We start from the raw sequence: 27,901 nt of genomic DNA on the forward strand, positions 1-27,901 counted from the left end.
GACTCCAATCAGTCACTCCCCTGATCACTATAGAAGTAACCCTGGCTGAAGTCAGCAGTGCCTCCAGGTCGTTAAATCCAACAGACACTTTTGAGAGTTAAATTTACTCGAGTTCTCAGCAGCGTTTGACTATTGAGCATCGCTTTCTTTTGGTAACACCCTTTTCTTTCGGTTTCTGTGGCTCAGTTTGGCTTGTCTTTCCCCGTCTTATTTGGAGATCTCTGTAAATTTTTGTTGACTCTTCTCCCGAGACAATCAAATTACCATCTATATGTCAATTGCTCACAAATTTCTGTGTCCGGAGCCACCTTTACTCCGAAGAGTACTCAGCTGCGTACTTGATATCTCAAAAACATTTTAAATTCAACATGTCCCAAAGCAAATCCATTATCTTTCTAAATTTGGGCCTCTACCGTTCCCTGTCTGGACGAATGGCACCATTATTCATTAAGTTATACCAGCCAGAAATTGTGAAATCATTCTTGCTACACATTCAGTCACCCTGGATGTCCAGTCCCTCCCCAAGTCTGGTGTGTTTTACCTCCACATATATCTCTTAAATGCATCTACTTCTCTATCCACACTGGCACCATTGTTTCTGCCTGGCCTTCTCACTTCTACCCAGCATAACCCTCCTCCTGCCATTCCCATCATAGCATATTCCCACCAGTTCTTTCCTCCTTTCCAGCCTTTCCTTTTTTTTTTTTTTTAATTTAAATCCGGGTATATTTCACACTCCTGCCTTCCACAGGGGCTTTGGACATTCTTTAACCTGTGCCTACTGCCTGGGTGGTTGTTCATTCTCCCCTTGCTGACTAACGTAACCTTCAAGTCTCTGCTCAGTTACTTCCTCAGAGAAGCCTTCCTTGACTCCCCTTGCTAGGCTAAATCCCTTTATTTTCAACCCCTAATTCCTGTTTGTTCACGATATTAAACTCTGCCTTTCCTCTTCTGTCAAATGAGGTTAATCATACCTAGTACCTATTGCCTAAGGTTAGTGGGACGATTAAATGAGCTATTAATTTAAAGTGCTTAGTCCATGCCTGATGCATAATAAATGCTCATTATATGTTACCTATTATTAATAATCACAGATGTGATCTTACATTTATATGTTGTTTATTTGATTCATATCAGTTACTTTCTGTCTCCCTCCACTGGATTGTAAATTCTTTGAGGCCTGAAATTATGTCTTTTTTTGCTCAACATAGTCTCCCCAATACCGGAAGGACTGCTGGCAAGTTTTAGGTGCCCAATAAATGTTTGCTAATTGCACGAGGCAGGGAAAAGAAAGGGACAGAGATGGATGGGGAAGAACAGTTGGCAGAGTTGAGTGAATATTTTAATAAGTTAGAAATAACCCCGAGAAGTGATTGCAAATTGTAGTCCTTGTTTACTTTATAGCTGCTACCTTGTATCTTTAAGACAAATTAGGAATTGTTCTTCACTTTCAAGGAAAGTGACTGGTATTTTTCAAATAATTTGATGAGTTAGTTTTTGCCATATTCAAAATTTAGGAAACATATTTCCAGTGTTAGGTGAAGTATCACTTAGGTTTTGTTCATAAATGATGAGGAAAATTTGTGTGTGTGTGTGTTTGTGGTGAAGGAGTGTAGAGTACCTTTGTCAAGTTTGTTTATCAGCTAAAGCAGGTAATATCATTTTAGTTCAAAAGACATAGACCCCAAAGGGTAAGCACTAACACACAAATAGTGCATTTTCGGCAAGAGCTAACATAAGAGATTATGCGTGGAACTATTGTAGTAAATAGAACTAATAGCATTTGTATCTTGAGTAATTAGGTAATACAAAGAAAGGGGAAGGGAACGAATACTTTTGATCATTTCCAATGTGCTAGATACTTTATTATAGTCAGTAGTTACAGTAACCCTGTAAAGTAGATTTTTATCATTAACCCCGTCTTACAGATAAAGTAACTGAAGTCCAGAGAAGTTAAGTAATTTGTGCATGAGGTGAGGTTTGAACATGTGCTCTGAACCATTCCATTCTGTTGTTTTGTATTTTTTTCCTTCCAGTTTTATTGAGATATAATTGACATACAGCACTGTATAAGTTTAAGGTGTACAGCATAATGATTTGACTTATATACATCATGAAACAATTAGCACAGTAAGTTTAGTGAATGTCCATCACCTCATATAGATACAAAATAAAAAGAAAAAAGTATTTTTTTTCTTGTGATGAGAACTCTTAGGATTTACTCTCTTAATAACTTTCATATATAACATTGTTAATTATATTTCATATATAGCACTGTTAATTATATTAATCATGTTGTATGTTACATCCCTGGTACTTATTTATCTTATAACTGGAAATTTGTACCTTTTGACCACGTTTGTCCGGTTCCTCCTCCTTCTACTTCCTGCCTCTGGTAACCACAAAATCTGATCTCTTTTTTTCTATAAGTTTGTTCATTTGTTTGTTTGTTTTTGAAGTATAATTGGCTTACAGTACTGTGTTATTTCTTGGTGCACAACATAGTAATTTGATATTTCTGTACATTACAAAATGATCACCACTGTTGCTTTGTATTTTTATTAGCAATGTTAATTTGGAAAATTTAAGTCAGTTCTGTCTTAAGTGTATATATCATGCTATATGTCCCAGAAGAGCAAGTCTTATATTCACTATTTATGATGACACAAATAAATTTAAAAGAATGATAAAGTACTACATGTATTTGGTTTTAGAATCAAATAAAACAGAAAGGTGCTTGATGAAATTACTGTCCTGTCCCTTCCCCCAGTTCTGTTCCTTTAAAAAAAAAAAAAAAACCACCTTTACTGAAGTTCAATTTGATTTACATGTAACAAAAGCTATAGTACATATTGTTTACAAACTATATCAGTCTGTAATACATCAAACTATATGCAGTTTGATGAGTTTTGACAAATGTATACACCACCCCAATCTGCTCCTTTCCCATCCCCTGCCCTTACCCTAGGCAACCACTGTTCTGGGTTCTGGTTTCTACCACTATAGGTCAGTTTTGACTGTTCTAAAACGTCATATAAATGGAATCAAATAATATGTACCCTTTGTTTCTGGCTTCTTTCTTTCAGCAAAATGATTTTTGAGATTTATCCATGTTGTTTCAGTAGTTTGCACCTTTTTATTGCCCAATAGTATTCCATGGTATGAATAAACACAACTTGTTTATTTACCTGTTGAACATTTGGGTTATTTTCCTTTTTGGCTATTATGAATGAAGGTGTTATGAACTTTTATGTACAAGTCTTCTTATGGAAATATATTTTAATTCCTCTGAGATAAATATTGGGGAGTGCAATTGCTGGGTCATGTGATAACTGAACATTTAACTTTATAAGAAATTGCTAAACTATTTCCAAAGTGTTTATGAGAATTCTGTTTGCTCCATTTCCTCACGAACACTTAGTTTTGTCAGTCTTTTTAGGTTTACCTATTCTAGTGAATGTGTAGTGGTATCTCACTGTGATTTTAATTTGTGTTTTGCTGATGACTAATGATCTTGAGCATCTTTTCATGTGCTTATTGGCTGTTTGTATTCCTTCTTTTGTGAAGTGTATTGTTCGTATCTTTTGCCTGTTTAAAAAATTGGGATGTGTTCTTATTAGTTGTAAGAATTCTTTATTTAATCTGGACATGTCTTTTGTTACATAAAAGCATTACATATATTTTCTCCCAATCTGAGGCTTTTCATTCTTTTAATGCTGTTTTTTTTTAAATAAATTTATTTTATTTATTTATTTTCAGCTGCGTTGGGTCTTCGTTGCTGCACACGGGCTTTCTCTAGCTGCGGCGAGCGGGGGCTACTCTTCGTTGCGGTGCGCGAGCTTCTCATCACAGTGGCTTCTCTGTTGCAGAGCACGAGCTCTAGGTGCTCAGGCTTCAATAGTTGTGGCACGTGGGCTCAGTAGTTGTGGCTCGCGGGCTCTAGAGCACAGGCTCAGTAATTGTGGTGCACGGGCTTAGTTGCTCCACGGCATGTGGGATCTTCCTGGACCAGGGCTCTAACCCATGTCCCCTGCATTGGCAGGCAGATTCTTAACTACCAGGCCGCCAGGGAAACTCAATGGTGTTTTTTTAAAAGAGCAGTTTTAAATTTTGATGTTCAGTTGTTTTTTTTTGTTTTGTTTTTCCTTTTCTTTTTTTTTTTTTTTTTTTTTTGGGAGTTGCTCCTGATGGGCCATGTTTGTTTGTTTGTTTGTTTGTCTGTTTATTTATGGCTGTGTTGGGTCTTCGTTTCTGTGCAAGGGCTTTCTCTAGTTGTGGCAAACGGGGGCCACTCTTCATCGCGGTGCGCGGGCCTCTCACTATCGCGGCCTCCCTTGTTGAGGAGCACAGGCTCCAGACGCGCAGGCTCAGCAGCTGTGGCTCACGGGCCTAGTTGCTCCGCGGCATGTGGGATCTTCCCAGACCAGGGCTCGAACCCGTGTCCCCTGCATTGGCAGGCAGATTCTCAACCACTGCGCCACCAGGGAATCCCCTGTTTTTCCTTTTCTGAATTGTATTTTTCTGTCCCCAAAAATCTTTGTTTCCCCCAAGGTTACAAATCTTTTGTCCTGTGTTTTCTTCTAGAAGTTTTATAGTTTTAGTTTATATTCAGGCCTGTAATCCATTTCAAGTTTACCTTTTTATGTATGGTGTATAGATCATTCTTTCCATTGCAGATATTCAGTTTTTTCAGTCCCATTTGTTATAAAGACTATAATGTTCCATTGAATTGTGTTGTCACCTTTGATAAAATTTATATATATGTGGGTCTATATCTGGAATGCCTATTCTGCCATTGCTCTGTATGTCAGTACTTACACATTGTCTTCATAACTGTAGTTATATAGTAAGTCTTGAAATTGGGTAGTATAAATTCTCCAGCTTCATTCTTTTTCAAAATTGTTTTACTGAATCTAGGTTCTCTATGTTTTCATATATATTTTAGAATCAGCTTGTCAATTTCTAATAAAGAAAGCCTGATGGGATTTTGATTGATAGTACATTACATTTATAGATCAATTTGGGATCACTTGACTTCTTACAGACGTTGAATCTTTCAAACCATGGACATGCTATATCTCTCATTTACTTAGGTTTTCTTTAATTTCTCTCAGTGTTTTGTAGTTTTCAGTATGCAAGTCTTGCCTATGTATTGTTAGACTTAGGTTTTTTTAACAGTATTAAAATGGTATTTTTGAAAATTTCATTTTCCAGTTGTTAATTGGCAGTATATAAAAATACAGTTGATTTTTGCATATTAACCTTGTATCCTGAAAACTCGGTAAATTGACTTAGTAGTTTTTTGTAGATGCCTTAGGATTTTCTACATACATGACTTTATCTGCACATAAAGACAGTTTTATTATTTCCTTTTCAATCTTTATGCCTTTATTTCTTTTTTTAAAATATATTTTTAAAAAATATTTATTTATTTATCTATTTATTTATTTAGGCTGCACCAGGTCTTAGTTGTGGCACATGGGATCTTCATTGTGGTATGCGGACTCTTAGTTGTGTTATGCAGGCAGGATCTAGTTCCCCGACCAGGGATCAAACCCCGGCCCCCTTCATTGGGAGCTCAGAATCTTACCCACTGGACCACCAGGGAAGTCCCTATGCCCTTATTTCTTTTTCTCGTCTTGTTGCATTAGTTAGGAGCTCTACTGCCATATTTAATAAAAGTGATGAGAGTTATATCCTTGCCTTGTTCCTGATCTTAGGGGAGGTCATTCAGTGTTTTGCCATTAAGTGTGATTGGTAATTAGATTTTTTGGTAGATGCCTGCTATCATTTTAACCCTATCTTCTATCCCTAATTTGCTGAGACTTTTTATAATGAATAAGTGTTGAATTTTGTCAAATGCTTTTTCTGCATCTATTGAGATGGTTGTGGTTTTTCTTCTTTATTCTGTTAATGTGACAGACTACAATAATGGATTTTTGAATGTTGAGTAAACCTTGCCTTCTTGGAATAAACCTCACATGGTCTTGACATATTATATACATTTTATATAGTGCTATATTTGATTTACTGATATTTTGTTGAGATTTTTACATCTTTATTGATGAGTGATATATAGATCTGTAATTTTTCTTTCTTACAATGACTTTGTTTTTTCTATCAGAGTAAAGCTAACATCATACAATGAGTTGTAAAGTGTTCTCTTCTATCTCCTGAAATAATTTATGCAGGATTGGTTTTTTTTGTCATTCAGTGTTAGATAGAATTTACCAATAAAGCCATCTGGACCTAGAGTTTACTCTTTTGGAATATTTTAAATTATAAATTTAATTTCTTTAATAGATGTAGAATTATCTAGATTTTCTGTATTTTTATGTAGTTTTGATAATTTGTGTTTTTTTAAGGGACTTATCCATTTAAGTTGTTTCATAAAGTTCCTAATATTCCCTTATTATATATATATAAATATATATAAAATTTTATATATGTATGATTTATAGTGATGCCTTTTTCATTCCTGGTATTGAGAATGTGTGTTTTCTTTTTCTTTACCAGACTAGCTAGAAGTTTATCAATTTTATTGATCTTTTCAAAGAACCAGCTTTTGGTTCAATTGTGTTTTTCCTATTATTTATCAATTTTCTATTTCATTGATTTTTGCTCTTTTATTATTTCTTTCCTTCTGTGTACTTGGGTTTAATTTATTCTTTTTCTGGCTCCTTATGGTGGAATCTTAGATAATTGACTTTGGAGCTTTTTTCTTCTCTAATGAGAGCATTTAAAGCTGTATTTTCCCCTCTAAGCATTGCTCTAGGTACATCCCACAAATTTAGATAGATTGTATTTTAATTTTCATTGTTAATAACTTTCTAATTTCTCTTGTGATTTCTTCTTCAACAGATGGGTTATTTAGAAGGTTGTTGTTTAACTTCTAAGTATCTGGAGATTTTCTAGATATCATATTGTTATTGATTTCTAGTTTAATTCTAGTGTGGTCAAATAACGTACTCTGTATGAATTGAACTTTTCAACATTTATTGAGAGTTTTACTGCCCAGTATATGGACTATCTTGATGAAAATGTTCCAGGTACACTTAAAAGAATGTGTATTTTGCAGTTGTTAGATGATCTAATTAGGTCAAGTTTGTTGATAGTTTAAGTTTTCTATATTCTTATTTCTATATTTTTGGTCTATTTACCCTGTCAATTACTGAGAGAAGAATGTTGAAACCACCAATTATAATAGTGGATTTGTCTATGTCTCCTTTTCATTCTGTCAGTTTTTCCTTCATGTATCTTGAACCCCTGTTGTTAGGTGAACACATTTATCATTGTCTTTTTTTTTTTTTTTTGGCCATGCTGTGCAGCATGTGGATCTTAGCTCCTAGTTCCCCGACTAGGGATTGAACCCGTGCCCCCTGCAGTGGAAGCATGGAGTCTTAACCACTGGACCGCCAGGGAAGTCCCCATTGTGTCTCCTTTAGGAATCAACCCTATTATTATTATGAAATGTCCTTTTTTATCCCAGGTAATATTCCTTATCCTGAAGTCTACTTTGCCTGCTTTTAATGATACATCTTTCTCCAGTATTTTATTTTTAATTTGTCTTTTTATATTTGAAGTGTGTTTCTTGTACAGAGCAAATAGTTGGGTCTGTCTTATTCATTACAATAATTTCTTCCATTTAATTGGAGTACTTGAACCATTTACACTTAATATAATTACAAGTTTGGGTTTAAGTTTTTCATTTTGCTGCTTGTTTTTTTATTTGTTCCATCTTTTCTTTGCTGTTGTTTTTCTATTTTTTAACTTTTCCCGACTTTTGGATTGAGTATTTTTTATGATTAAAATTTATTTCCCCACTATTGGCTTATTCGCGATGCTTTACGTTTTTAATGACTGTTTTAGGGCAACGCATCCTAGCTTGGACTACTATAACAAAATACCGTAGACTAGGTGATGTAAACAGCAGATTTATTTCTCACAATTCTAGAGGCTGAGAAATCCATCAAGGCACCAGCAGATTTAGTTCTGGGTGAGGGCTGTCTTCCTGGCTTGCAGCTACTATCTCACTGTGCTCACATGACCTCTTCTTTGTGTGGGGAGAGAGTGAGTTTTGGTGTCCCTTCCTCTTTTTTTTTTTTCTGGCTGCACCTTGTGGCATTCAGGATCTTAGCTGCATGACCAGGGATCGAGCCGTGCCCCCTGAAGTGGAAGCGCAGAGTCTCAGCCACTGGACTGCCAGGGAAGTCCCTCTCCTCCTCTTTTTTTTTTTTTTTTTTTTTTTTTAAAAGCAAGTTGGGGGCCTGTGAGTCTGTAAATTGTTCTGAATGTTATTCTAAGTGTTTGGATTTTATCCTGTGAACACTGAGATGCGGTGAGGAGTTTTTAATATTTATTTATTTATTTATTTATAGCTGTGTTGGGTCTTCGTTTCTGTGCGAGGGCTTTCTCTAGTTGCGGCGAGCGGGGGCCACTCTTCATCGCGGTGCGCGGGCCTCTCACCATCGCGGCCTCTCTTGTTGGCGGAGCACAGGCTCCAGACGCGCAGGCTCAGTAATTGTGGCTCACGGTCCTAGTTGCTCCGCGGCATGTGGGATCTTCCCAGACCAGGGCTCGAACCCGTGTCCCCTGCATTAGCAGGCAGACTCTCAACCACTGCGCCACCAGGGAAGCCCTCCTCCTCTTTTTATAAGGACAGTAATCTCATTATGGGGGCTCCACCCTCGTGACCTCATCTGAAAGTAGTTGCCTCCAAAGACCCCATCTCTCGATACTCTCACACTGAGGGTTAGAGCGTCAACATATGAATTGGGAGGTGGGGTCAGGACACAAATGTTCGGTCCAAAACACAGTGGTTTTCAAATGTTTTGATTTTAGAATACCTTTCATTTGTAAAAAATCATTGAGCTCCGCCCCCCCTGCCAAAAGCTTTTGTTTTTGTGGGTTATATCTCCCTTACCATATTTGAAATTATAACAGATATTTTAAAAATATTATTCATTTAAAATAGTAATAAACTCATCTGTTAACATAAATAACATGTTTTAGGAAAAACAGTTATATAGTTCAAAACAAATAGAAAAGTGACATTGTTTTACATTTTTGCACATTGCTTTAATATCTGGCTTACTAGAAGATGTGACAGCTAGATTTTCATACCAGCTTCTGCGTTCAGTATATGGATATATGGTTTTTTTGGTCGAACTATATGGAGGAAATCTGGCTTCAAATATGTAATTGGAAAAAGGAGGAGTATTTTAATACCCTTTTCAGGCTTCTTTTCTGATCCTTGTGATCTTGTAATATAATAAGAAATATATGTTTGGTCTTTGTCCAGTTTTTGGTACACAGAACTCCTAAAACCCTTGGAATTTCCTGAGTGATAGGGTGGGAGGAGTTTTTTTCGTTACTTTTGATAAGCCCCTTTCAACCATACCTGAAGTTTAATGAGCTAACTCTTGGTGGGCCCCAGGGTAGCTTCAGGACAGGGGTTGATTGCCAGGAACCAATCATGTGATTAAAGGGTTGGAACTTTCTGCTCTACACCTCACCCCACAGGATAAAGGCTGGAGATTGAGCTAATCACCAATAGCCAACGATTTAATCAATCATGCCTATGTAATGGGGCCTTCAGAAAAATCCCTAAACAACAAAATTCAGAGGGCTTCTAGTTTGGTGAACACATCTACATGCTGGGAGGGGGCACACCCCCAGACTCCACAGGAACAGAATCTCCTGTGCTTGGGACCCATCCAGACCTTGTCTTATGTGCCTCTCCATCTGATTTTTGTTTGTATCCTTTTGACTCTCTCTTATAATATACCAGTAATACTAAGTAAAGTGTTTCCCTGAGTTCTGTGAGGGACTCCAAGGAATTTGTAGCCACACAATTTGTAGCCAAGTCAAATAGAAGTGTAAACTGGGTCACCTGGGGACCCACTACTTGAGATTAGTGTATGAAGTGGGCACTTGGACAGTCTTATGGGACTGAGCCCTTAACCTGTGGGGTCTACACTAATTCTGGGTAGTTAGTGTCAAAATTAAGTTGACTTGTGAGACGCCCAGTTGGTGTCTGCAGAGAATTGCTTCATGTGGAAAACCCACACATTTGGTGTCAGAAGTGTTTTGAATAGAAAATCAGGTTTCCTTTAGTACTGTATCAAAACTCAACAAATGGTAGTTTCTTAAAGGTTAGTTGGAATGTAGATTTGGCCTGTCTTCCATTTTGAATAGATCTTTTACCTATGCATTATTTGTAACGCCATGTTTCAGTCATTTGGAAAATATTGGTTCATTGCATTTTACAGATCTTCCAAATGTTGGTATATTTTGTTATATCACAAAAATTTATGCTTATTAACATCATTACTGATTTAATTAAGAAAAGTCAGTAAGTATTAGGAAGCTGGTGAATACAGGTTTTCAGAAGTCCTGACTTTCATTAGAAAACTCTTTTATCATTGGCAACAAATACAGTGAATTGTCTCACTTTATTTTTGAGAAGATATCCACTAAATTCCCAAGTCTGAATAACCACAGTTTGTCGTTTGCCCTTTCAAGTTAAAATGACGTTCCATGAGAAAAAAACGGCCGGTTCAACTTGCAGCTCGAACAGTTGTAGCAGTGCTTTTCCTCAAGGCCGCAGCCGTACTTCAGCAGAAGTACTTTGGCATACTTTCTGTATGGTTGCATAGAATATTAAAATTTTTTTGTCCTCAAGGTTAAGATTTAATGTAATAAATAATTTTATTTCTTCAAGTTTCTTTCTTTTTTTTTTTTTAGTGAAACTCCCCTCCCCAGTGTGTTCAGGGCAGTGAAGCATACAGTGACGACTGCTGTAGTAACTCGGCTAAGGCACCCGTAGTTTACCTACCACTGCTTTGCACCATCAGTGCAAATGTCAACACAGCTGTTTCAGGATAAACCATGAGTTTTGAAAGTGATTCAACACTTTGAGTATTTCAGCATAGTCTGTGTTTGTTGTCAAGCATTCACACGAAAGAAGATCTTACTAGATGATTAGTTGGTGCTGATACGAGATGAACACAAGCAAAGCAGCCAGTCCAGCCACATCTATCTATTCATCCATTCGTAAGGCAAAAGTAGAATTCTGCGGAAGAGATATTAACTCAGTCTTCATGATGTATCTTGTTCTTTAATTCAACAAGTTGCTTTATTATTAGAAAGTGGAACTGCTGTGATTTCTATTACTGATTTTTCATCCAGTAGACATTCATAAGTGGTAATAGTATAAAGTTTTATTAGTCCTTCAGCCAGTTTTTCGTTGTATTGAATGAACGAGAGTGAGAAGGACAAAAGCTTGTTTATTATGATGAAAATAGTTTTCAATTTATGTACCCTCTGAAAAGGTCTTGGGACCCCAGATGGCAATGGACATTATGAACAATACGTTGTTCAGTGTCTAGATTATGTGTATAGAGAATATTGAGTTGTTCTGGCAGACTGTTAACTTACTTGCAGATCAACTGAGCCCTTTGAGACTGTAGTGGGTCTAGAGTAGCTTTTACTTTGTGGATAGTTTAGTCTGTTTCTAAAGCATGGCCTTTCTGGGGTTTCTACTGAATGCACCAGGTGTTTATTGAGTTCTCTCCACTCAAATGGCTAATTGGAACTCAAATGTATTCTAGCCTGGGTGAGCGCCAGTAATTTTTCAGCTTGTAGTTCTCTAATCTTTACCTGGCCTGTGGCACCTCATTCTGTGTATGCACAACTTAGAATTCAGCCAAAAACTCAAGGGAACCCCTGCATAGGTTATTGAAGCTCTTTCTCTATGTAGCTCCCTCCTGTTGGGTACTCTGCCTCCAGGAAGTCCAGATAACTCACCTCCCCAAACTGATCTGTGCTCAGCAGGACTGCCATATTCTTCTTGGGTTCCCTTTGCTATGCTATGGTCCAAAAGTGCCTCTGTGCAGAAACTCATTTGTTTTCCTTTCAGGGATCACAGTCTTGTTCTACCTGTTGCCTGGTATTTGAAAACAGTTTATATATTTTTGTCCAGTTTTTAGTTTATGGTTGGAAGAGCTAGTCTGGTACCACTTATTTCAGCATTGGCAAAAGCAGACGTCAGACAATGAGTTTTAGCTAGCTAGTTTTTCTGATGGTTACCTTTAAATGATGCCTTTTTAAAAACGAACTAAAAGCCTGATTAATAGTTATTTTGCTTTTGTTAGAAATTATTTTTATAATTGCTAATAGAGTCATGAGATTTAACATTCAAAAAGTATAAAAGAGCATGCAGTGCAAGGTCTGCCTCCCACACGTGTCCCCCATCACCCAATTCCTCTCACAAGAGGCAACCAGTGGTATAGAAACATCTTCTTTTTTTTCTTTTTTTGGGCTGCGTTGGGTCTTTGTTGCTGCGCGCAGGCTTTCTCTAGTTGGGGCGAGCGGGGGCTACTCTTCATTGTGGTGCACGGGCTTCTCATTTCAGTGGCTTCTCTTCTTCTCGTGTTGCGGAGCACGGGCTCTAGGCGCGTGGGCTTCAGTAGTTGTAGCACGCGGGCTTCACTTGTTGTGGCGTGCAGGCTCAGTAGTTGTGGCTTGCAGCCTTAGTTGCTCCGCGGCATGTGGGATCTTCCTGGACCAGGGCTCGAACACGTGTCCCCTGCATTGCAGGTGGATTCTTAACCACTGCGCCACCAGGGAAGTCCCTAGAAACATCTTCTTAAGGCTGCATAATATTCTGTTTTAAGGATTTGCTGTACTTACTTGTTTGATTCCGTATTAATGGGCAGTGTAGGAAAATAAATGTGCTATTATGACTAATGAGTACATATGCGATGCCCGCTTTTTAGATGTAGTATCCTTGTCGTAAGTATGAATCCCACTTTTATGATTTTATGATTTGTCCAGAGTGATAAAACTTGAAGTAGATTTTCAAATGATAAGCTCTGAAAAGGATCTTTTAATAATGTCATCTGTGGTTTATTCCAGACACCAAATTAAAAATATGTCAAGTTTTAATCATGATTTGAGTGCCTATCTCATAAGCATCTGTTTTTACTTTTTCAGGCCATAATGCAACAGGGAGATACAGCCATAAAACCCATTCTCCAAGTCATTGTGAGTACCTACATATTTTTATGTCAAACGTTTTTTAAACTTACATATAATTATAAATTACATTTGATAGAGGACATACAGTCCACTTTAGGAAACGTGTCCACTTTACAAAATTCTCTTCATCATCACAAAAATAGTCCAGTCCATGTTGTAACTCTGAGAGAGGAACCAGGCTTTATTTTAATGTTGTGTTAGCCAGAGTTTGACCTTTGGAGGTTCACATATGAGGCTTTGCCTTTCTGTTCTTTCCACAGTTGGTGGATACTGTAGCGCTACGCATCATTACTTCTGCCTCCTTGGTTGTCTTTCTGCCCTGGGGTTTGTCTTGCTCAAATCTGCCTTACATATGGCCTCTGGAGAGATCTACCTGAAAGGAACTTGTCTGCTTAAAATTCTTCATTAACCCTATCATTCATTTAAGGAGGTCTCAAATTTTAGTGAGAATTTTAAAAATCAATAGGAGCAGAATCCTGGATCATACTTGCAGATTGTGAGTCAGTAAGCCCGATGATCTGTCTCCCTGTTACTCCCAAACTCCCTGCCAGTCATCTTTTTTTTTTTTAAAGGCAAATATCCCAGTTTTATTATTTTATTTTATTTTTTAAAATTTTATTTACTTTTGGCTGTGATGGGTCTTCGTTGTTGGGGTCTTCGTTGCTGCGTGCTTGCTTTCTCTAGTTGTGGTGCATGGGCGTCTCATTGCGGTGGCTTCTCTTGTTGCGGAGCATGGGCTCTAGGCGTGCGGGCTTCAGTAGTTGTGGCACACAGGCTCAATAGTTGTGGCTCGTGGGCTCTAGAGCGCAGGCTCAGTAGTTGTGGTGCACGGGCTTAGTTGCTTCCCAGCATGTGGGATCCTCCCGGACCAGCGCTTGAACCCGTGTCTGCTGCATTGGCAGGAGGATTCTTAACCACCGTGCCACCAGGGAAGTCCCTCCCTGCCAGTCGTCTTAAGGCTGTTTTCGTATTTCATTTTCTTCAGAAAACTGCCTCTGATTTCCTTCAAGCTGGAATAAATGTCTTGTCATTATGTGCACACCTCTGCTATGTCTCTCTGCCTCTGTCTCCACCCCAGTTGTAAGCCTCTTCAGGGCAAGGATTTTTTCTTCCATTTTGTATCTTTATCATGTTTCCTGCATAGTACCATACATATATTAGGTGCCTTATTGTATGTTTTTTTTAATTAATTTTCAATCAAATTTGAGTTAAGGGAGAGAGAACAGAAGAGTATTGGCAACCTATTTTATTCTCGTTTATGTTGTGTTTAATGTTAGTAGAGAGAGGTTGGTGGGAGAATCATCAAATCCAGTTTTCTTTTACTTGGATTTAGGTGTCAAGAGAATGGGCAAGCAGTTCAATTGTGTTGAACTATGGCGAGCGCACTCTCCTGCCACTTAAGTTTACTGATCCCTGGGGACTGAGCAGACAACCTGGCTAATGAATCATGTTTTCTCTCCTAGAACATCCGTCCCATTGCTACAGGGAATAATCCACCCCGTTATCGACTGCTTATGAGTGATGGGTTGAATACTCTGTCTTGTACGTATGATGTATAAATCTAGGAATTTGTATTTAAGTAATAAAAGTGCACCCAGCACTTTGATTGCAGTAATTGGAGCATTCCAGAAGTCTACATTGGCTTGGCTCTGCCTTCGTAAAGACAGAATTGCAGCTGGCAGAGAGCATTCTAACAATAGACTGGGTCGAGTGGAAAGCTGCCACTTGGCTTAATTAATTTTGTCTAACTGGTGCTCTGTGCTTTCTTTGATTAATTTCCCTTAGGATGATATTGACATTTAGTGAATATGATTGGTTAGCTGTCCTATACTTGTCTTTTTGGGGTTTTATTTCTGTGTTGGAAGCTTTACAGGGAGAAAGAGAATTTGCAGAGTATATACTTACTATCTCTAGTCACAAGGTGAAGGACCTAGAAAAGATTTTTTAGTCTTTGTCATGAAACCTGAATGATGGAAAAGATGATTTGGGGCACTTTAAGAAATACTTAATTTCAGAGTAGCAGCAGCTGTTTAATGCACATCAAATTAATACTGTTTTTCACTATGCAGAGTCTGAGTAGTTTTAATATTTAAGGCATTGTTTTTCTTTGCTGGTACAGGTATGATCGGCTTTTAGATTGTCATGACTGAAATGTTTTAGAGACTGAAGTAATCTCTGTGCTTTTCAGCTTTCATGTTGGCAACACAGTTGAACCCTCTTGTTGAGGAAGAACGATTGTCTAGCAACTGTATTTGCCAGATTAACCGATTTATTGTGAACACTCTGAGAGATGGAAGGTATGTGGTATCTTTTCTTCTGTTCTATTGTGTTGTATAATGGGACTAATTTTTGAACAGAGAAGTTCATTGGATGCCAAAATTCAATTAGAAGTCGAAAAGCTTTCAGCTAAGAACTTACAACTATTGAGTTCTGAACTCAGGCAACTAAAATGTGGCACCAAAAGGAGAAAAATATGGAACCGAACTGGAAGTTTCACAGCAGGAAATTAAAGCCGAATGCAGAACTCTTATTTCTAATCTCTTCAGCAGCACTGATTTTAGGATTCTCTTTTTAAGTATCTTTTAATGAAATGGGATCACTTATTAGGGCAAAAGAAGATATAATTAATTATGTAACACTGCCCTTTTTGCAGTCTTGAATCTTTCATAGTAAACGCTTTCTTCAGCCAACAGAGTATGCTAAATACCTACAAGATGCTACATGCTAGAGATACAGTAGTGAACAGAACTGTTATTCACACCTGATTAACCACTGCTGGAATATGACGTTTTTTGTTGGCTAGCAGAGTCATATTTGCCAAATCTAGGGCAATTTAAAAGTCGAAATAAAAATAGGGACTCCCCAGTGGTCCACTGGTTAAGACTTTGCACTCCCAGTGCAGGGGGCCTGGGTTCGATCCCTGGTCAGGGAACTAGATGCCGCATGCTGCAACTAAAAGATCCTCATGCCGGAACGAAGATCGGGCACGCGGCAACGAAGATCCCGCCTGCCACAACTAAGACCCGGCGCAGCCAAATAAATAAATAAATGATTAATTAATTGAAAGTAAGTAAGTAAGTAAATAAATAAATAGTAACAGACTGCAACCTACTGAATAAAATAAGAATTCGTAAGTCCATACTGAATAAATGAATACGGGGGGTAGGGAACAGAAAGCTTTTTCTTACAATAGAATGCCATGTAAAAATGTAAATGGATTGATGGAATTAGAAAATCACCATTTGGCAACCGTCGTAGTATTAATTCAGGCAGGAAACATTAATAGGTGCTATGTAAGCTTCCTGTGGCTGCCGTAACAAATTACTGCAAATTTGGTGGTTTAGAACAACAGAAATTATTTTCCCTGGAAGTTAGAAGTTGAAGTCAGTTTCACCGGACTGAGATCATGGTGTCGGCAGGGCCCGGCTCCTTCTGGGAGCTCTGGGAGAATCCATTCCTTGCCTTTTCCAGTTTCTGGTGGTTGCTAGCATTCCTTGGCTTACGGCTGCATCACTCCAATCTCTTCCTCTATGGTCACATTATCTCTTCTTCTGTCTATGCCAGGTCTGCCTCTGCCTCCTTCTTAGAAGGATATGTGGTTGCTTTTAAGGCCCATCGGATAATCTGGGATAAAATTGCCACTTCAGTCCTTAGTTTAATCACATCTGCAAAGTCCCTTTTTGCCATATAAGGTAACATTCATAGGTTCCAGGGATTAGGACTTGAATATCTTTTGGTTGGGGGTGGTCATTTAGCCTACCACAAATGCTGAAACAAGTGGTAAAAATTTGATGGAGGAACAAGTTATTTATAGGGTAAAAGTACCTCTCCAGAGCATAATTATTAATTGTAAAAGGAAAAGAAGCAACTTATAGTGGAGAAAGCTGGCAGACAGCACCTTATTCCAATGATTGACGTTAACATTACCAGTAATGGGACAAACAGAAGTCATGTATTACCTGGTAGGATGCAGTGAGAAGAACATAGCATCAGTACTATTATATTCTTGCCAAAGGTGCATAATCTGTATCTAATCATGAGGAAGCCTCAGGTAAATTGAGGGACATTCTATAAAATAACTGATTTTCAAATTTCAAGCATGAAAGTAAAAGAATCCTTCCAGATTCAGGGAGTCTAAAGAGATATAATTAAATATAACAAGTGATCCTGAACTGGATCCTATTGCTATTAAGCATATCATTAAGACAATTTATGAAACTTGAATGGATTCTGTGGATTAGATGGAAGAATTCTTTATGTTTCAAGTTCAGTAACTTAACCAGGCTATGTCTCAAATGTCAGTGGTTCCTTTTTTTTTTTTTTTTCCCCCCTGGTGCATGGTGCCCTGTCAGTCTGCAGTTAGGAGTTAGATCTGTCTTTTTGTTGAGATTGTTCAGTTATTCCTTAATGATCTTTTCGTTTCATTTGAGTTCCAGTTTTTACTTATGTTTCTGTTTCATTTGAGTTCCAGGATAACTTTGTTCTCCATGTATGTCTTCAGTTTGCTCTAGTCTTTTTTCTAATGCATGCATTGGATTCATTTAAGATTTTCCAACATATTATATATTATAGTTCAGTTTTTAGCTTTCTCTGTTCTGTTCCTTGATGTTTATAGTTTAAGTATGAGAAGTATAATGATACTGCTTTTGTTCTGTTTTTTCCTTTTCAAGCTCCCTTTTCTTCTCAGTCTCTTGTTTCATCTCATCTTTTGACTTTTATTGAACTCTTAGTCTTATTTTGCACACCACACTTGGGAAGTATTCCCTTTCTTGGCTTATGCTTTCCTCTAGATGGGATTGTTAATTGTCTCTGCCTCTTCTGTTCCTTTTATTTTTATACACTGTTGTGTGTTACATTGTTGCTATGTCATTTCTTTTTATCTTGTTCATGCTTCATGTGGACAGTTCTGTCCAGACTTCATTTGCTCTGACATAGTCTAGGCTAGGTACATCCCCTTGCCAACCTTCCCACTTGGGACCTGTTATCTTCCACTCCAGGCTACCTTGGAGTGCTTGAGTGGTGCTTTCTAGCCACTTTTCTCTCCTCTAGGGCATGGTATAGGGGAGGGTGGAGAGCTTTGCTGTGGTTGAGTACTAAACCTCGAGCTCCATTCACTCCAGTCTGGGGTGGAGTTCCACTCCCGTGGGCTTTGCCTTATTTCACCGCCTCAGCATGGCTGCATGCCGTGTGTTCCTTCCTGCCTCTGCTGAGAACCTGTGTGTGTACGACCAGGTTTATTCCTTACCTTGACGGTCAGTTAGGTTTGATGGTCATTTAGGTTTATTCCCAACAGTGCTTTAGCAGTCATCCTTGTACATTTATCTTTACATGCTCATGCTGTTATTTCTTAGGAGTTGTGGGGATCAAAGGACGTCTGTTGTAGAAAGTATACCAATTAACATACTCAGGAGCCTTGTGTAAGAGTACCTGTTTCTGAATAGGCAAATACACAGACAGAAATTAGATTCGTGGTTTCCAGTGGTGGGGGGATGGAGAGTGACTGCCATGGAGCACAGGGTTTCCTTTTCGGGGTGGTAGAAATGTTCTGAAGTTAGGTAGTGGTGATGCTTGCACAACTCTGTAAATATACTAAAAACCACTGAATTATACTTTTAAAGGATAAATTTTATGGTATGTGTTCAATAAACCTGTTTTTAGGGGGAAAAAATACTTGTTTCCCCTTAACCTTGTCAACGTAGCAGATATTACTGATTTTTAAAAAATAATTGCCAGTCATCATTATTTTAACTTAAATTTCTGTATTATAAAAGGAAAACAATAGATATATAAAATAATAAATTCCCGTTAGTGAGGTCAAGTGTCTTTTCATATACTTACGCTTTGTACTTTTTCTCTGAATAGCTTTTGATGATATACTTTGTCTTTTGCGTGTGTGTGTTCAGGGAGATGTGGAGGATGTGCTTTGTAAATCAGGGATATCAATTAATTCTTTGTTAGCTAATTCTTTATTAGACCTTGTAGTCTACCTTTATAGACTGTTTATGGTGTCTTGTGTTGTGGAATTAAAGAATTTTTAAAAAATTTAGTCAGTTTTGTCCATTTTTTTCTTTATGGCTTCTGAATTTTGTATTTTGCTTAGGAAGCTTCCTGACTGGGTTATTTAAAAATACTTCTTAGTTCTTCAGACATTCTGTGGATTTTTTAAAGTAGATTTTGGTTCATCTGAGGTTTTGTTTTGTTTTTTAGTTTTAAAAGCAGTGGGATTATTTTAAGTTATTTAAGGTTTTGATTTTTGTTTTTTATTGAAGTATAGTTGATACCTTATATACCCTTTTATATAGGGTATGAAGGAGGAATTTAGCTTAATTTTTCCCAAATGGATAGTCCATATCATGGAAGACTTAAGGTAAGGAGTTTATTTTATTCTAAGTGTGATGGGAAGCTGTAGGCTTTCGAGCAGGGGAGTATTGGTACAGTCTGATTTAAGTTTTTTAGTTTCCAAGAGATTATTTTCATAGCTGTGTGGAGAGTTGATGGTTGGTGACAAAAACAGATAAAGAGAGACTAGTATTCCATTTATCTGACTCTGTTCTGTTTGCCATCTTTTCCTTTGATCTGTTTGTCTAGTCCTGTTGTCAGTGCCAGAGTTTGTTTTTTCTTTCTTTTTTTTTTTTTTTTGGTGACATCTTCTTGAGATATAATTCATATACCGTACAGTTCATCTATTTAAAGTGTAAAATAGTTTTTACTATATTCAGAGTGGTGCAGCCATTACCACAATTAATTTTAGAATATTTTATTGCCCTCCAAATAAACCCTGTACCCTTTAGATATCACCCCCAAACTCCCTATCCTCCCAGCCCTAGACAACCACTAATCTACTTTCTGTCTCTATAGGATTTGCTTATTCTGGACGTTTCTTATAAATGAAGTCATATAATATGTGGTCCCTTGTGGCTGACCTCTTTTACTAAGCATGATATTTTCAAGGTTCATCCATGTTGTACCACATGTCAGTACGTCATTCCTTTTTATGGCCAAATAGTATTCCATTGTATAGATATGTCACATTTTGTTTATCTAGTCGTTTGGACGTTAGGGTTGTTTCCACCTTTTCGCTATTGGGAATAATGCTGTAGACGTTTGCGTACAAGTTTTTGTGTGGACATGTTTCCATTTATTTTATATATATCTAGGAGTAGAATTGTGTGTCAAATGGTAACTTTATGATTAAATTTTTGAGGAACTGCCAGATTATTTTCCAGAGTGGCTACAGTAATTTACGTTCCCTCTAGCAATGTATGAGGGTTCCAGTTTCTCCACATCTTCATCAACACAGATAATTACATCTGCCATAGTGTTTCCAGGTAAAGTATCATCTGTAGAATATTTTAGTAACTTACAGATGATGTCTTCCTTTACTTTTTCTCCCCCCAAATTTTCTTCGTAGTTTTTCTTTCTTTTTTTAGTTTATTTATTTTTGGCTGTGTTGGGTCTTTGTTGCTGTGCGCAGGCTTTCTCTAGTTGTGGCGAGTGGAGACTACTCTTAGTTGTGGTGCTCAGGTTTCTCATTGCGGTGGTTTCTCTTGTTGTGGAGCACGGGCTCTAGGCGCACGGTAGTTGCAGCATGCGGGCTCAGTAGTGGCTCGTGGGTTCCAGAACGCAGGCTCAGTAGTTGTGGTGTACGGGCTTAGTTGCTCCGCGGCATGTGGGATCTTCCCACACCAGGGCTCGAACGTGTGTCCCCTGCATTGGCAGGCAGATTCTTTTTTTTTTTTTTTTTTTTAATTATTTATTTATTTATTTATGGCTGTGTTGGGTCTCCGTTTCTGTGCGAGGGCTTTCTCTAGTTGTGGCAAGCGGGGGCCACTCTTCATCGCGGTGCGCGGGCCTCTCACTATCGCGGCCTCTCTTGTTGCGGAGCACAGGCTCCAGACGCGCAGGCTCAGTAGCTGTGGCTCACGGGCCCAGCTGCTCCGTGGCACGTGGGATCTTCCCAGACCAGGGCTCGAACCCGTGTCCCCTGCATTGGCAGGCAGATTCTCAACCACTGCGCCACCAAGGAAGCCCGGCAGGCAGATTCTTAACCACTGCACCACCAGGGAAGCCCACCTGGTAGTTTTTCTATATTTATTCTTCCATATTTATTATTCTTCTTCCATGTTTATTCTTTCAAGTATCAAAAAAAAAAAAACAAAAGTCCTGTCGGAATACAAAGAACTGCAGTAAATTTACATAGTATTTGATACTAAGTCCATTCAAGAATATGGTATGTGAATCCCTATATATCCTGTTATCTGTCTTCAGATTATCACTTGATATCCAATCTTGTTTTATCTAAATACCTTCCACATCTACCCTCCTCTATAATTTTGAAGCAAATCTCGGGCATATTTTTTCCTCCACAAATATTTTAGTATATATCTTTAAAAGGTAGTAATTCTTTTTTAAAAATTCCATTTTTACACCTAAAATATCAAATACTCTGTCACTGTTCAGTTTCCAACTATTCATGTGTGTGTGTAATTAATTTGTCTGTATCAGGATCCAAAGTAAAGTTCACACTGCAGTAGGTTGATAGTTCTTTTAAGTCTCTATGAATCTAGTTCCTCCTCCATATCTTTTTTCCTCCCTTAGTGTTTATTTGTTGAAGAAACCAGGTCATTTGTACTTTATCCTCATGCACCGTTTCCCACAGTCTGGATTTTGCTGATTATATCTTTATAAAGTTGTAATGTGTCCTTGTCATCTGTGTTTTCTGTGAGTTGATATTGGTGTATTCTTTTGATGTGTTGCTGGATTCATCTTGCTGATATTTTAGTTAGGATGTATGTATATTACAAAATAAAATTAGTGGGTTTTTTTCGTGTGTTTTTTCTTAGGTTTTGGTATTAGGGTAATGCTAAATGATAATAAGTCTTCCATTTTTCTATGTTATCCAAAATTTGGATACTTTTGGAAGGTAGTTAAAATACCACTAAATATCTATCAGAGAGTTTTTATAGTGAATCTGTATGTAATATTCAGAAACAGATAGTTTCAAGCTTATTTTATTGAAGTAATATAACCTTGATATGAAAACTTGATAAAGGTAGCACAAACTGATCAATTGCATGTGAAAATCCAAAATACAGCAGTCAGACCATTTAAAGAATCCATCACAATGAGGTTGGGCTTATTATTGCTTAAATAATTGCTCCAGACCATCTACTCTTTTTTTTTTTTCCTTTTGGCTGCGCTGTGTGGCATGCAGGATCTTAGTTCCCCGACCAGGAATCAAACCTGTCCTCCCTCCAGTGGGAGCACGGAGTCCTAACCGCTGGACTACCAGGGAATTGAGTTTCCCATCTACTATATTTAATGTCCATCTCAACTATGCTAATTCAGGCCTCGTCAGTTCTTCCTTCTGTTGTTCCCTCTGCCTCCAGTTGTGTTCCCCTCAGACTCCTTCATATTGCAGTCCTCTTTAAAATATGAACGTGATTGTGACATTCTTGTTCAAGCACGTATTGAGCAACTACTGTGGACCAGTTGCTACAGTAAACACTGAAGGATACCTGCCATTACTGAAAGTGCAGTTTAGTAAGAGAAATAGATAATAAATAATGAATACACAACTAAAATATATCATATGTGAGTAAATAATCAAATAATGAACATAATTAACCCAAATATTAATAATTATATGTCAATATATATTAATTAAACCTGAGAGAAGTGACCTGAAGGAAAGAAATGATGGCTGTAGAAAGGAGTATAACAGAAAACTGATCTAAACCAAAGATTAAGGAAGCGTCTGAATATTAGATGAGGCAGAATGAGAGACCATCACAATCAGAAAGCGGCGTGTACAGAGGCCTTGTGGCAGGAGAGAGCGGAATGTACACCAAGAGCTGGAAGGAAACAGATGGTGGAGAGCAGAGCACCACGGGGAAACGGCGCGAGGTGAGCTGGAGAGGTTAGTGCGAGGCCAGACCTTACAGAGCCTCGTAGGCTGTGTGAAAAGGTTTTTAACTTTTGGCCGAAGGCCCTTGAGAAGTTATTGAAAGGTTTTAATCAGAATTAAAGATGGACAAAGAATTGGAAGTTCTTAGTTAATAGTAATCACAATTAAAAAATATCTATAGTCACGGTTTTCACTGGGAAAAGGTAATTGTTCAGCTAAGTATACGTTTCTGAAAACAGATCATCTCTTGTGCCACATATTCTTGGGTTTAGTAATCTAAATTCTTATCATGTCATTTGCTCCTTGAAGATACAGTATGTAGTAAGGACACTGCATTTTAATTAAGGAACTAGCTGGGAAATGAAAACCCTGCAATCATAAAAGCCCTTGATAATGATACAATGAAAGATTAGGGAAATATTTATGTAGGAATTGATATCATATGTTTCTCAAGTTATTCAGTAATGAAAAACAATTGACAAAGGGAAATAGTTTTATCACAGTGATTATTGGGGGAAGCTTTTTAAGTAGCTTGTCGTTTGAAAGGCTTCTGAATTTATTTTTTCTAACATGTTTCTATTTCTTTGCCTTTGTAGGAGAGTGATTATTTTGATGGAGTTAGAAGTTTTGAAATCAGCTGAAGAAGTTGGATTAAAGATTGGCAATCCAGTGCCCTATAATGAAGGTAAAATGTTTTTTATAGGTTGTAGCACTCAATTGAATACCTCTTCATAGATTTGGAATTCTTCCTTTTGATATAGTTTGATTTGTTACTCTTACTAAAACTAGTGATTTGGGAGTCTAGCAACCCAGGTTATTCTTTCATTTTTTTTTTTTTCAGTACTGAAGAAATGATGGTAGGACTCTGTAAAGGAAAACCTCTCTGTTTTTCTCTACACACAACAGTCATACATACTTCTGGCTCTTCTGTGACCAGATGTATGGGGTTTTTTTCTTCCCCCTGATAAGCAATTCTCCAGTTCTCTGTGGACACCAGCTGGGTCTCCTACAATTCAATTTAGTTCTGACACTAGCTACCTGGAGTTAGCCTCAGATTTCACAGGGTAAGGGCTCAGTTCCACTGGACTGCCTCCACCCCTCACCCCCTCTCCCCTTCAGTCCAGAGTCCAGGCTGGGACTTCCCTGGTGGCGCAGTAGTTAAGAATCCGCCTGCCATTGCAGGGGACACGGGTTCGAGCCCTGGTCCGGGAAGATCCCACATGCCGCGGCGCAACTAAGCCTGTGCGCCACAACTGCTGAGCCTGTGCTCTAGAGCCTGCAAGCCACAACTACTGAGCCCACGCTCCGCAACTACTGAAGCCTGTGTCTCTAGAGCCCGTGCTCCACAACAAGAGAAGACACCGCAATGAGAAGCCCGCGCACCGCAACGAAGAGTAGCCCCTGCGCGCCGTGGCTAGAGAAAGCCCGTGTGCAGCAACGAAGACCCAACGCAGCCAAAAATAAATAAATAAAACTAAAAATATAAAAAAAAAAGTAAGTCCAGGTTGTTATCTATGCTTCTGACCAACTGGCTATAAATTGTAGCTTCCTACAACTCCCTCCTCAGGTTCAATTAGAGTGATTTGCTAGAGTGGCTCACAGAACTCAGAGAAACAATTTACTTACGAGATTACCGGTTTATTACAAAGGCTATAACTCAGGAACAGTGAGGTAGAAGGGCAGACATAAGGCGAGGTATGGGGAAAGGGGTGCAGAGCTTCCATGCCCTCGGTGTGCCATCTACCTCGGACCTTCATGTGTTCACCAACAGAGGCTCCCCAAATCCTGCCCTTTGGGGTTTTTATGGAGGCTTCCTTACTTGGGCATGATTGATTGAATCATTGGTGATTAGTTCGAGGGGCTGCTCCAGCCCCTCTAGCAGTTATTTTGAGTATCTTAGTCTGTAATGTTGGTCTCCCAAAAGGGGAAGAAGAGAAAAATGAAGTGGGAAGAAAGGGTGCCAGCCCCTTAAATCCCTGGAAAGCACTTCAGCAGAGGGCTCAGGGCTTGCAACACTGGAGGAAGCAACAGCAATGGTCACTGTCTCTTTGCACCTCTGTGATCAGAAGCAGCATTCACAGCACAGATCGCCAATATATGGAGGACAGGGTCCTTTCTGCCCACCTCAGTTCCAGAAACTGTGTGCAGGCTGCTACAGGGACAGGCCCACTGCTGTGTGCCACATGGCTGAGGGGTGGGGAATGGGTAGCTGTTACGGTGCTAAGGGCTGGTATTGGTGGAAATTCACCAACCAAGCCTTCCCCTGAAGTTGCAAGCCTTCTATAGACTTCTGAATTCAAAGTAGTTATAACAGACGAATTCTGCCAGTGCAGTTGTAGTCTAGGTTGAGAGAGAGATTCCTGGTGCTTCCTACTCTGCTGTCTTTCCAGAATCCTTTCAACAGTGATTATCTCTTGATAATAACTTTTATTTTCTTGTGAAAATATATAGGAAAGCCCAATGAAATCAGAAAAAGTTAATTACTTTAAACAAGAGAGACAATAATAGTTTAGAAAAAAAGTAAAAAGAATCATCAAATCACTGACTCGAGAAGGCTTGTCTGCCCCTCCATCAAGTCAAATAAACATGAAATGAGAGGGAATTCCCTGGTGGTCCAGTGGTTAGGACTCCGTGTGCTCACTGCTGAGGGCCCGGGTTCAATCTCTGGTCTGGGAACTAGGATCCCACAAACCGTGCGGCACGGCCAAAAAAAAAAAGTAGAGCCTCATTGTTCACCAAGATAAATTCCAGATTTGTTTAAAAAGTTAAAAAATGAAACCATTAAAAATAATAAAGGGGCTTCCCTGGTGGCGCAGTGATTGAGAATCTGCCTGCCAATGCAGGGGACGCGGATTCGAGCCCTGGTCTGGGAAGATCCCACATGCCGCGGAGCGGCTGGGCCCGTGAGCCACAATTGCTGAGCCTGCGCGTCTGGAGCCTGTGCTCCGCAACAAGAGAGACCGCGATAGTGAGAGGCCCGCGCACCGCGATGAAGAGTGGCCCCCGCTTGCCGCAACTAGAGAAAGCCCTTGCACAGTAACGAAGACCCAACACAGCCATGAATAGATAAATAATAAATAAAAATTAAAAAAAAAAAAAATAGGGACCTCCCTGGTGGTGCAGTGGTTAAGAATCCACCTGCCAATGCAGGGGACACAGGTTCGATCCCTGGTCTGGCAACATCCCACATGCCGTGGAGCAACTAAGCCCGTGCTCCACAACTACTGAGCCTGCACTCTAGAGCCCATGAGCCACAACTACTGAAGCCCACGCGCCTAGAGCCCGTGCTCCGCAACAAGAGAAGCCCCTGCAATGAGAAGCCTGCACGCAACAATGAAGACCCACGCAGCCAAAAATAAATTTAAAAAAATAAATAAATAAGGAGAATGGGGGGCTTCACTGGTGGTCCAGCCGGTAAGACTCTGCGCTCCCAATGCAGGGGGCCCAGGTTTGATCCCTGGTCAGGGAACTAGATCTCACATGCATGCCGCAACTAAGGAGTCCACATGCCACAGTGAAGATCCTGCATGCCGCAACTAAAACCTGGCACAGCCAAAATAAATAAATAAAAATAAAATAAATATTTTAAAGAAATAGAATGGGGCTCTATAAATGGATTGGAATAATTCACAATGAATATTTGATTACATTAAAATTTTAAATTTTGCATGTTAGAAAGGTGTGCAAACATAAACTAGGATAAAATAGTTACAAAAGATAAGTCTGACAAAGTGTTAATCTTTAATATTTACTAAATTTTTTACAAGGGAAAATTTTTTTGTATTTATTATTATTATTATTGATATTATTTTTTTCAAGGAAAAATTCTCCAGTAGGAAAGCAGGCATTGGATGAGAAGAAACACTTCACAGTAGAAGGAAAACAAATGGCCAATACATAAGAAAAAATATTAACCCTTACTGGTCATTTTTGTATTGTTCCTTTAACTATTACATCTTGTTCCTTTAAGTATTATCACCTTTAAGTATTATGTTAGCTGTAGGTTTTTCATAGATTCTTTTTTTTTTTTTTTTTTTTTTATATAGCTACTTTATTTATTTATTTTATTTTATTTTTGGCTGTGTTGGGTCTTCGGTTCATGCGAGGGCTTTCTCTAGTTGAGGCAAGTGGGGGCCACTCTTCATTGCGGTGCAGGGACCGCTCTTCATCGCGGTGCGCGGGCCTTTCACTATCGCGGCCCCTCCCGTCGCGGGGCACAGACTCCAGACGCGCAGGCTCAGTAGTTGTGGCTCACGGGCCCAGCTGCTCCGTGGCATGTGGGATCTTCCCAGACCAGGGCTCGAACCCGTGTCCCCTGCATTAGCAGGCAGATTCTCAACCACTGCGCCACCAGGGAAGCCCCATAGATTCTTTTTATCACTATGAGGAAGTTTACTTCTATTCCTCGGTTGCTGAGAGTTTTTATCAGGAATAAAAGGTGAATTTTGCCAATTTTTTTTCTGTGTCTGTTGATGATCATATCGCTTTTCTTTTTTCATTGGTTAATTATATTAATTAATTTTTGAATGCTAAACCAATCTATGATTTCTGGGGTACGTCTTATGTCATGATCTCTTTCTACTTTTTATGTATTGTTGGATTTGATTTGCTAAATCAAGCAAATCCACTTGATGTGATGTGATTTTGTTTAGAATTTTTACATCTATATTATGAGGGGTATTGGTCTGTAATTTTGACATACCTTGTCTAATTTTGGTATCATAGTAATCCTGGCCTCAGAGAATGAGTTAGAAAGTGTCCCCTCTTAAATTTTATGCAAAAGTTTATGTGGAATTGGTATTAATTCTTTCTTAAATATTTCGTAGAGTTTACCAGTGAAAGCATCTGGCCCTGATACATATATATTTTTTTATGGAACGGCTTTAAACTACAAATGCAGTTTCTGTAACAGATACATAGTCATTCACATTGATTGTGTGTTGCAAGAAATTG

The 27,901-nt window shown here is 38.7% G+C and overlaps 1 protein-coding gene across 1 annotated transcript in view; it reads left to right on the plus strand.

The window, feature by feature from the left end:
* Positions 1 to 27,901, plus strand: part of RPA1 (replication protein A1) — a 53,205-nt gene that overhangs the window by 502 nt on the left and 24,802 nt on the right. The window contains exons 2-5 of the mRNA XM_059907754.1: positions 12,997 to 13,047; positions 14,505 to 14,583; positions 15,230 to 15,338; positions 23,545 to 23,633. Coding sequence (XP_059763737.1) covers positions 12,997 to 13,047; positions 14,505 to 14,583; positions 15,230 to 15,338; positions 23,545 to 23,633 — 328 coding nt within the window. The remainder of the gene's footprint in view (positions 1 to 12,996; positions 13,048 to 14,504; positions 14,584 to 15,229; positions 15,339 to 23,544; positions 23,634 to 27,901) is intronic.

Source organism: Balaenoptera ricei, chromosome 20, assembly GCF_028023285.1.
Source record: "Balaenoptera ricei isolate mBalRic1 chromosome 20, mBalRic1.hap2, whole genome shotgun sequence".
Classification (NCBI taxonomy): Eukaryota; Metazoa; Chordata; class Mammalia; order Artiodactyla; family Balaenopteridae; genus Balaenoptera; species Balaenoptera ricei.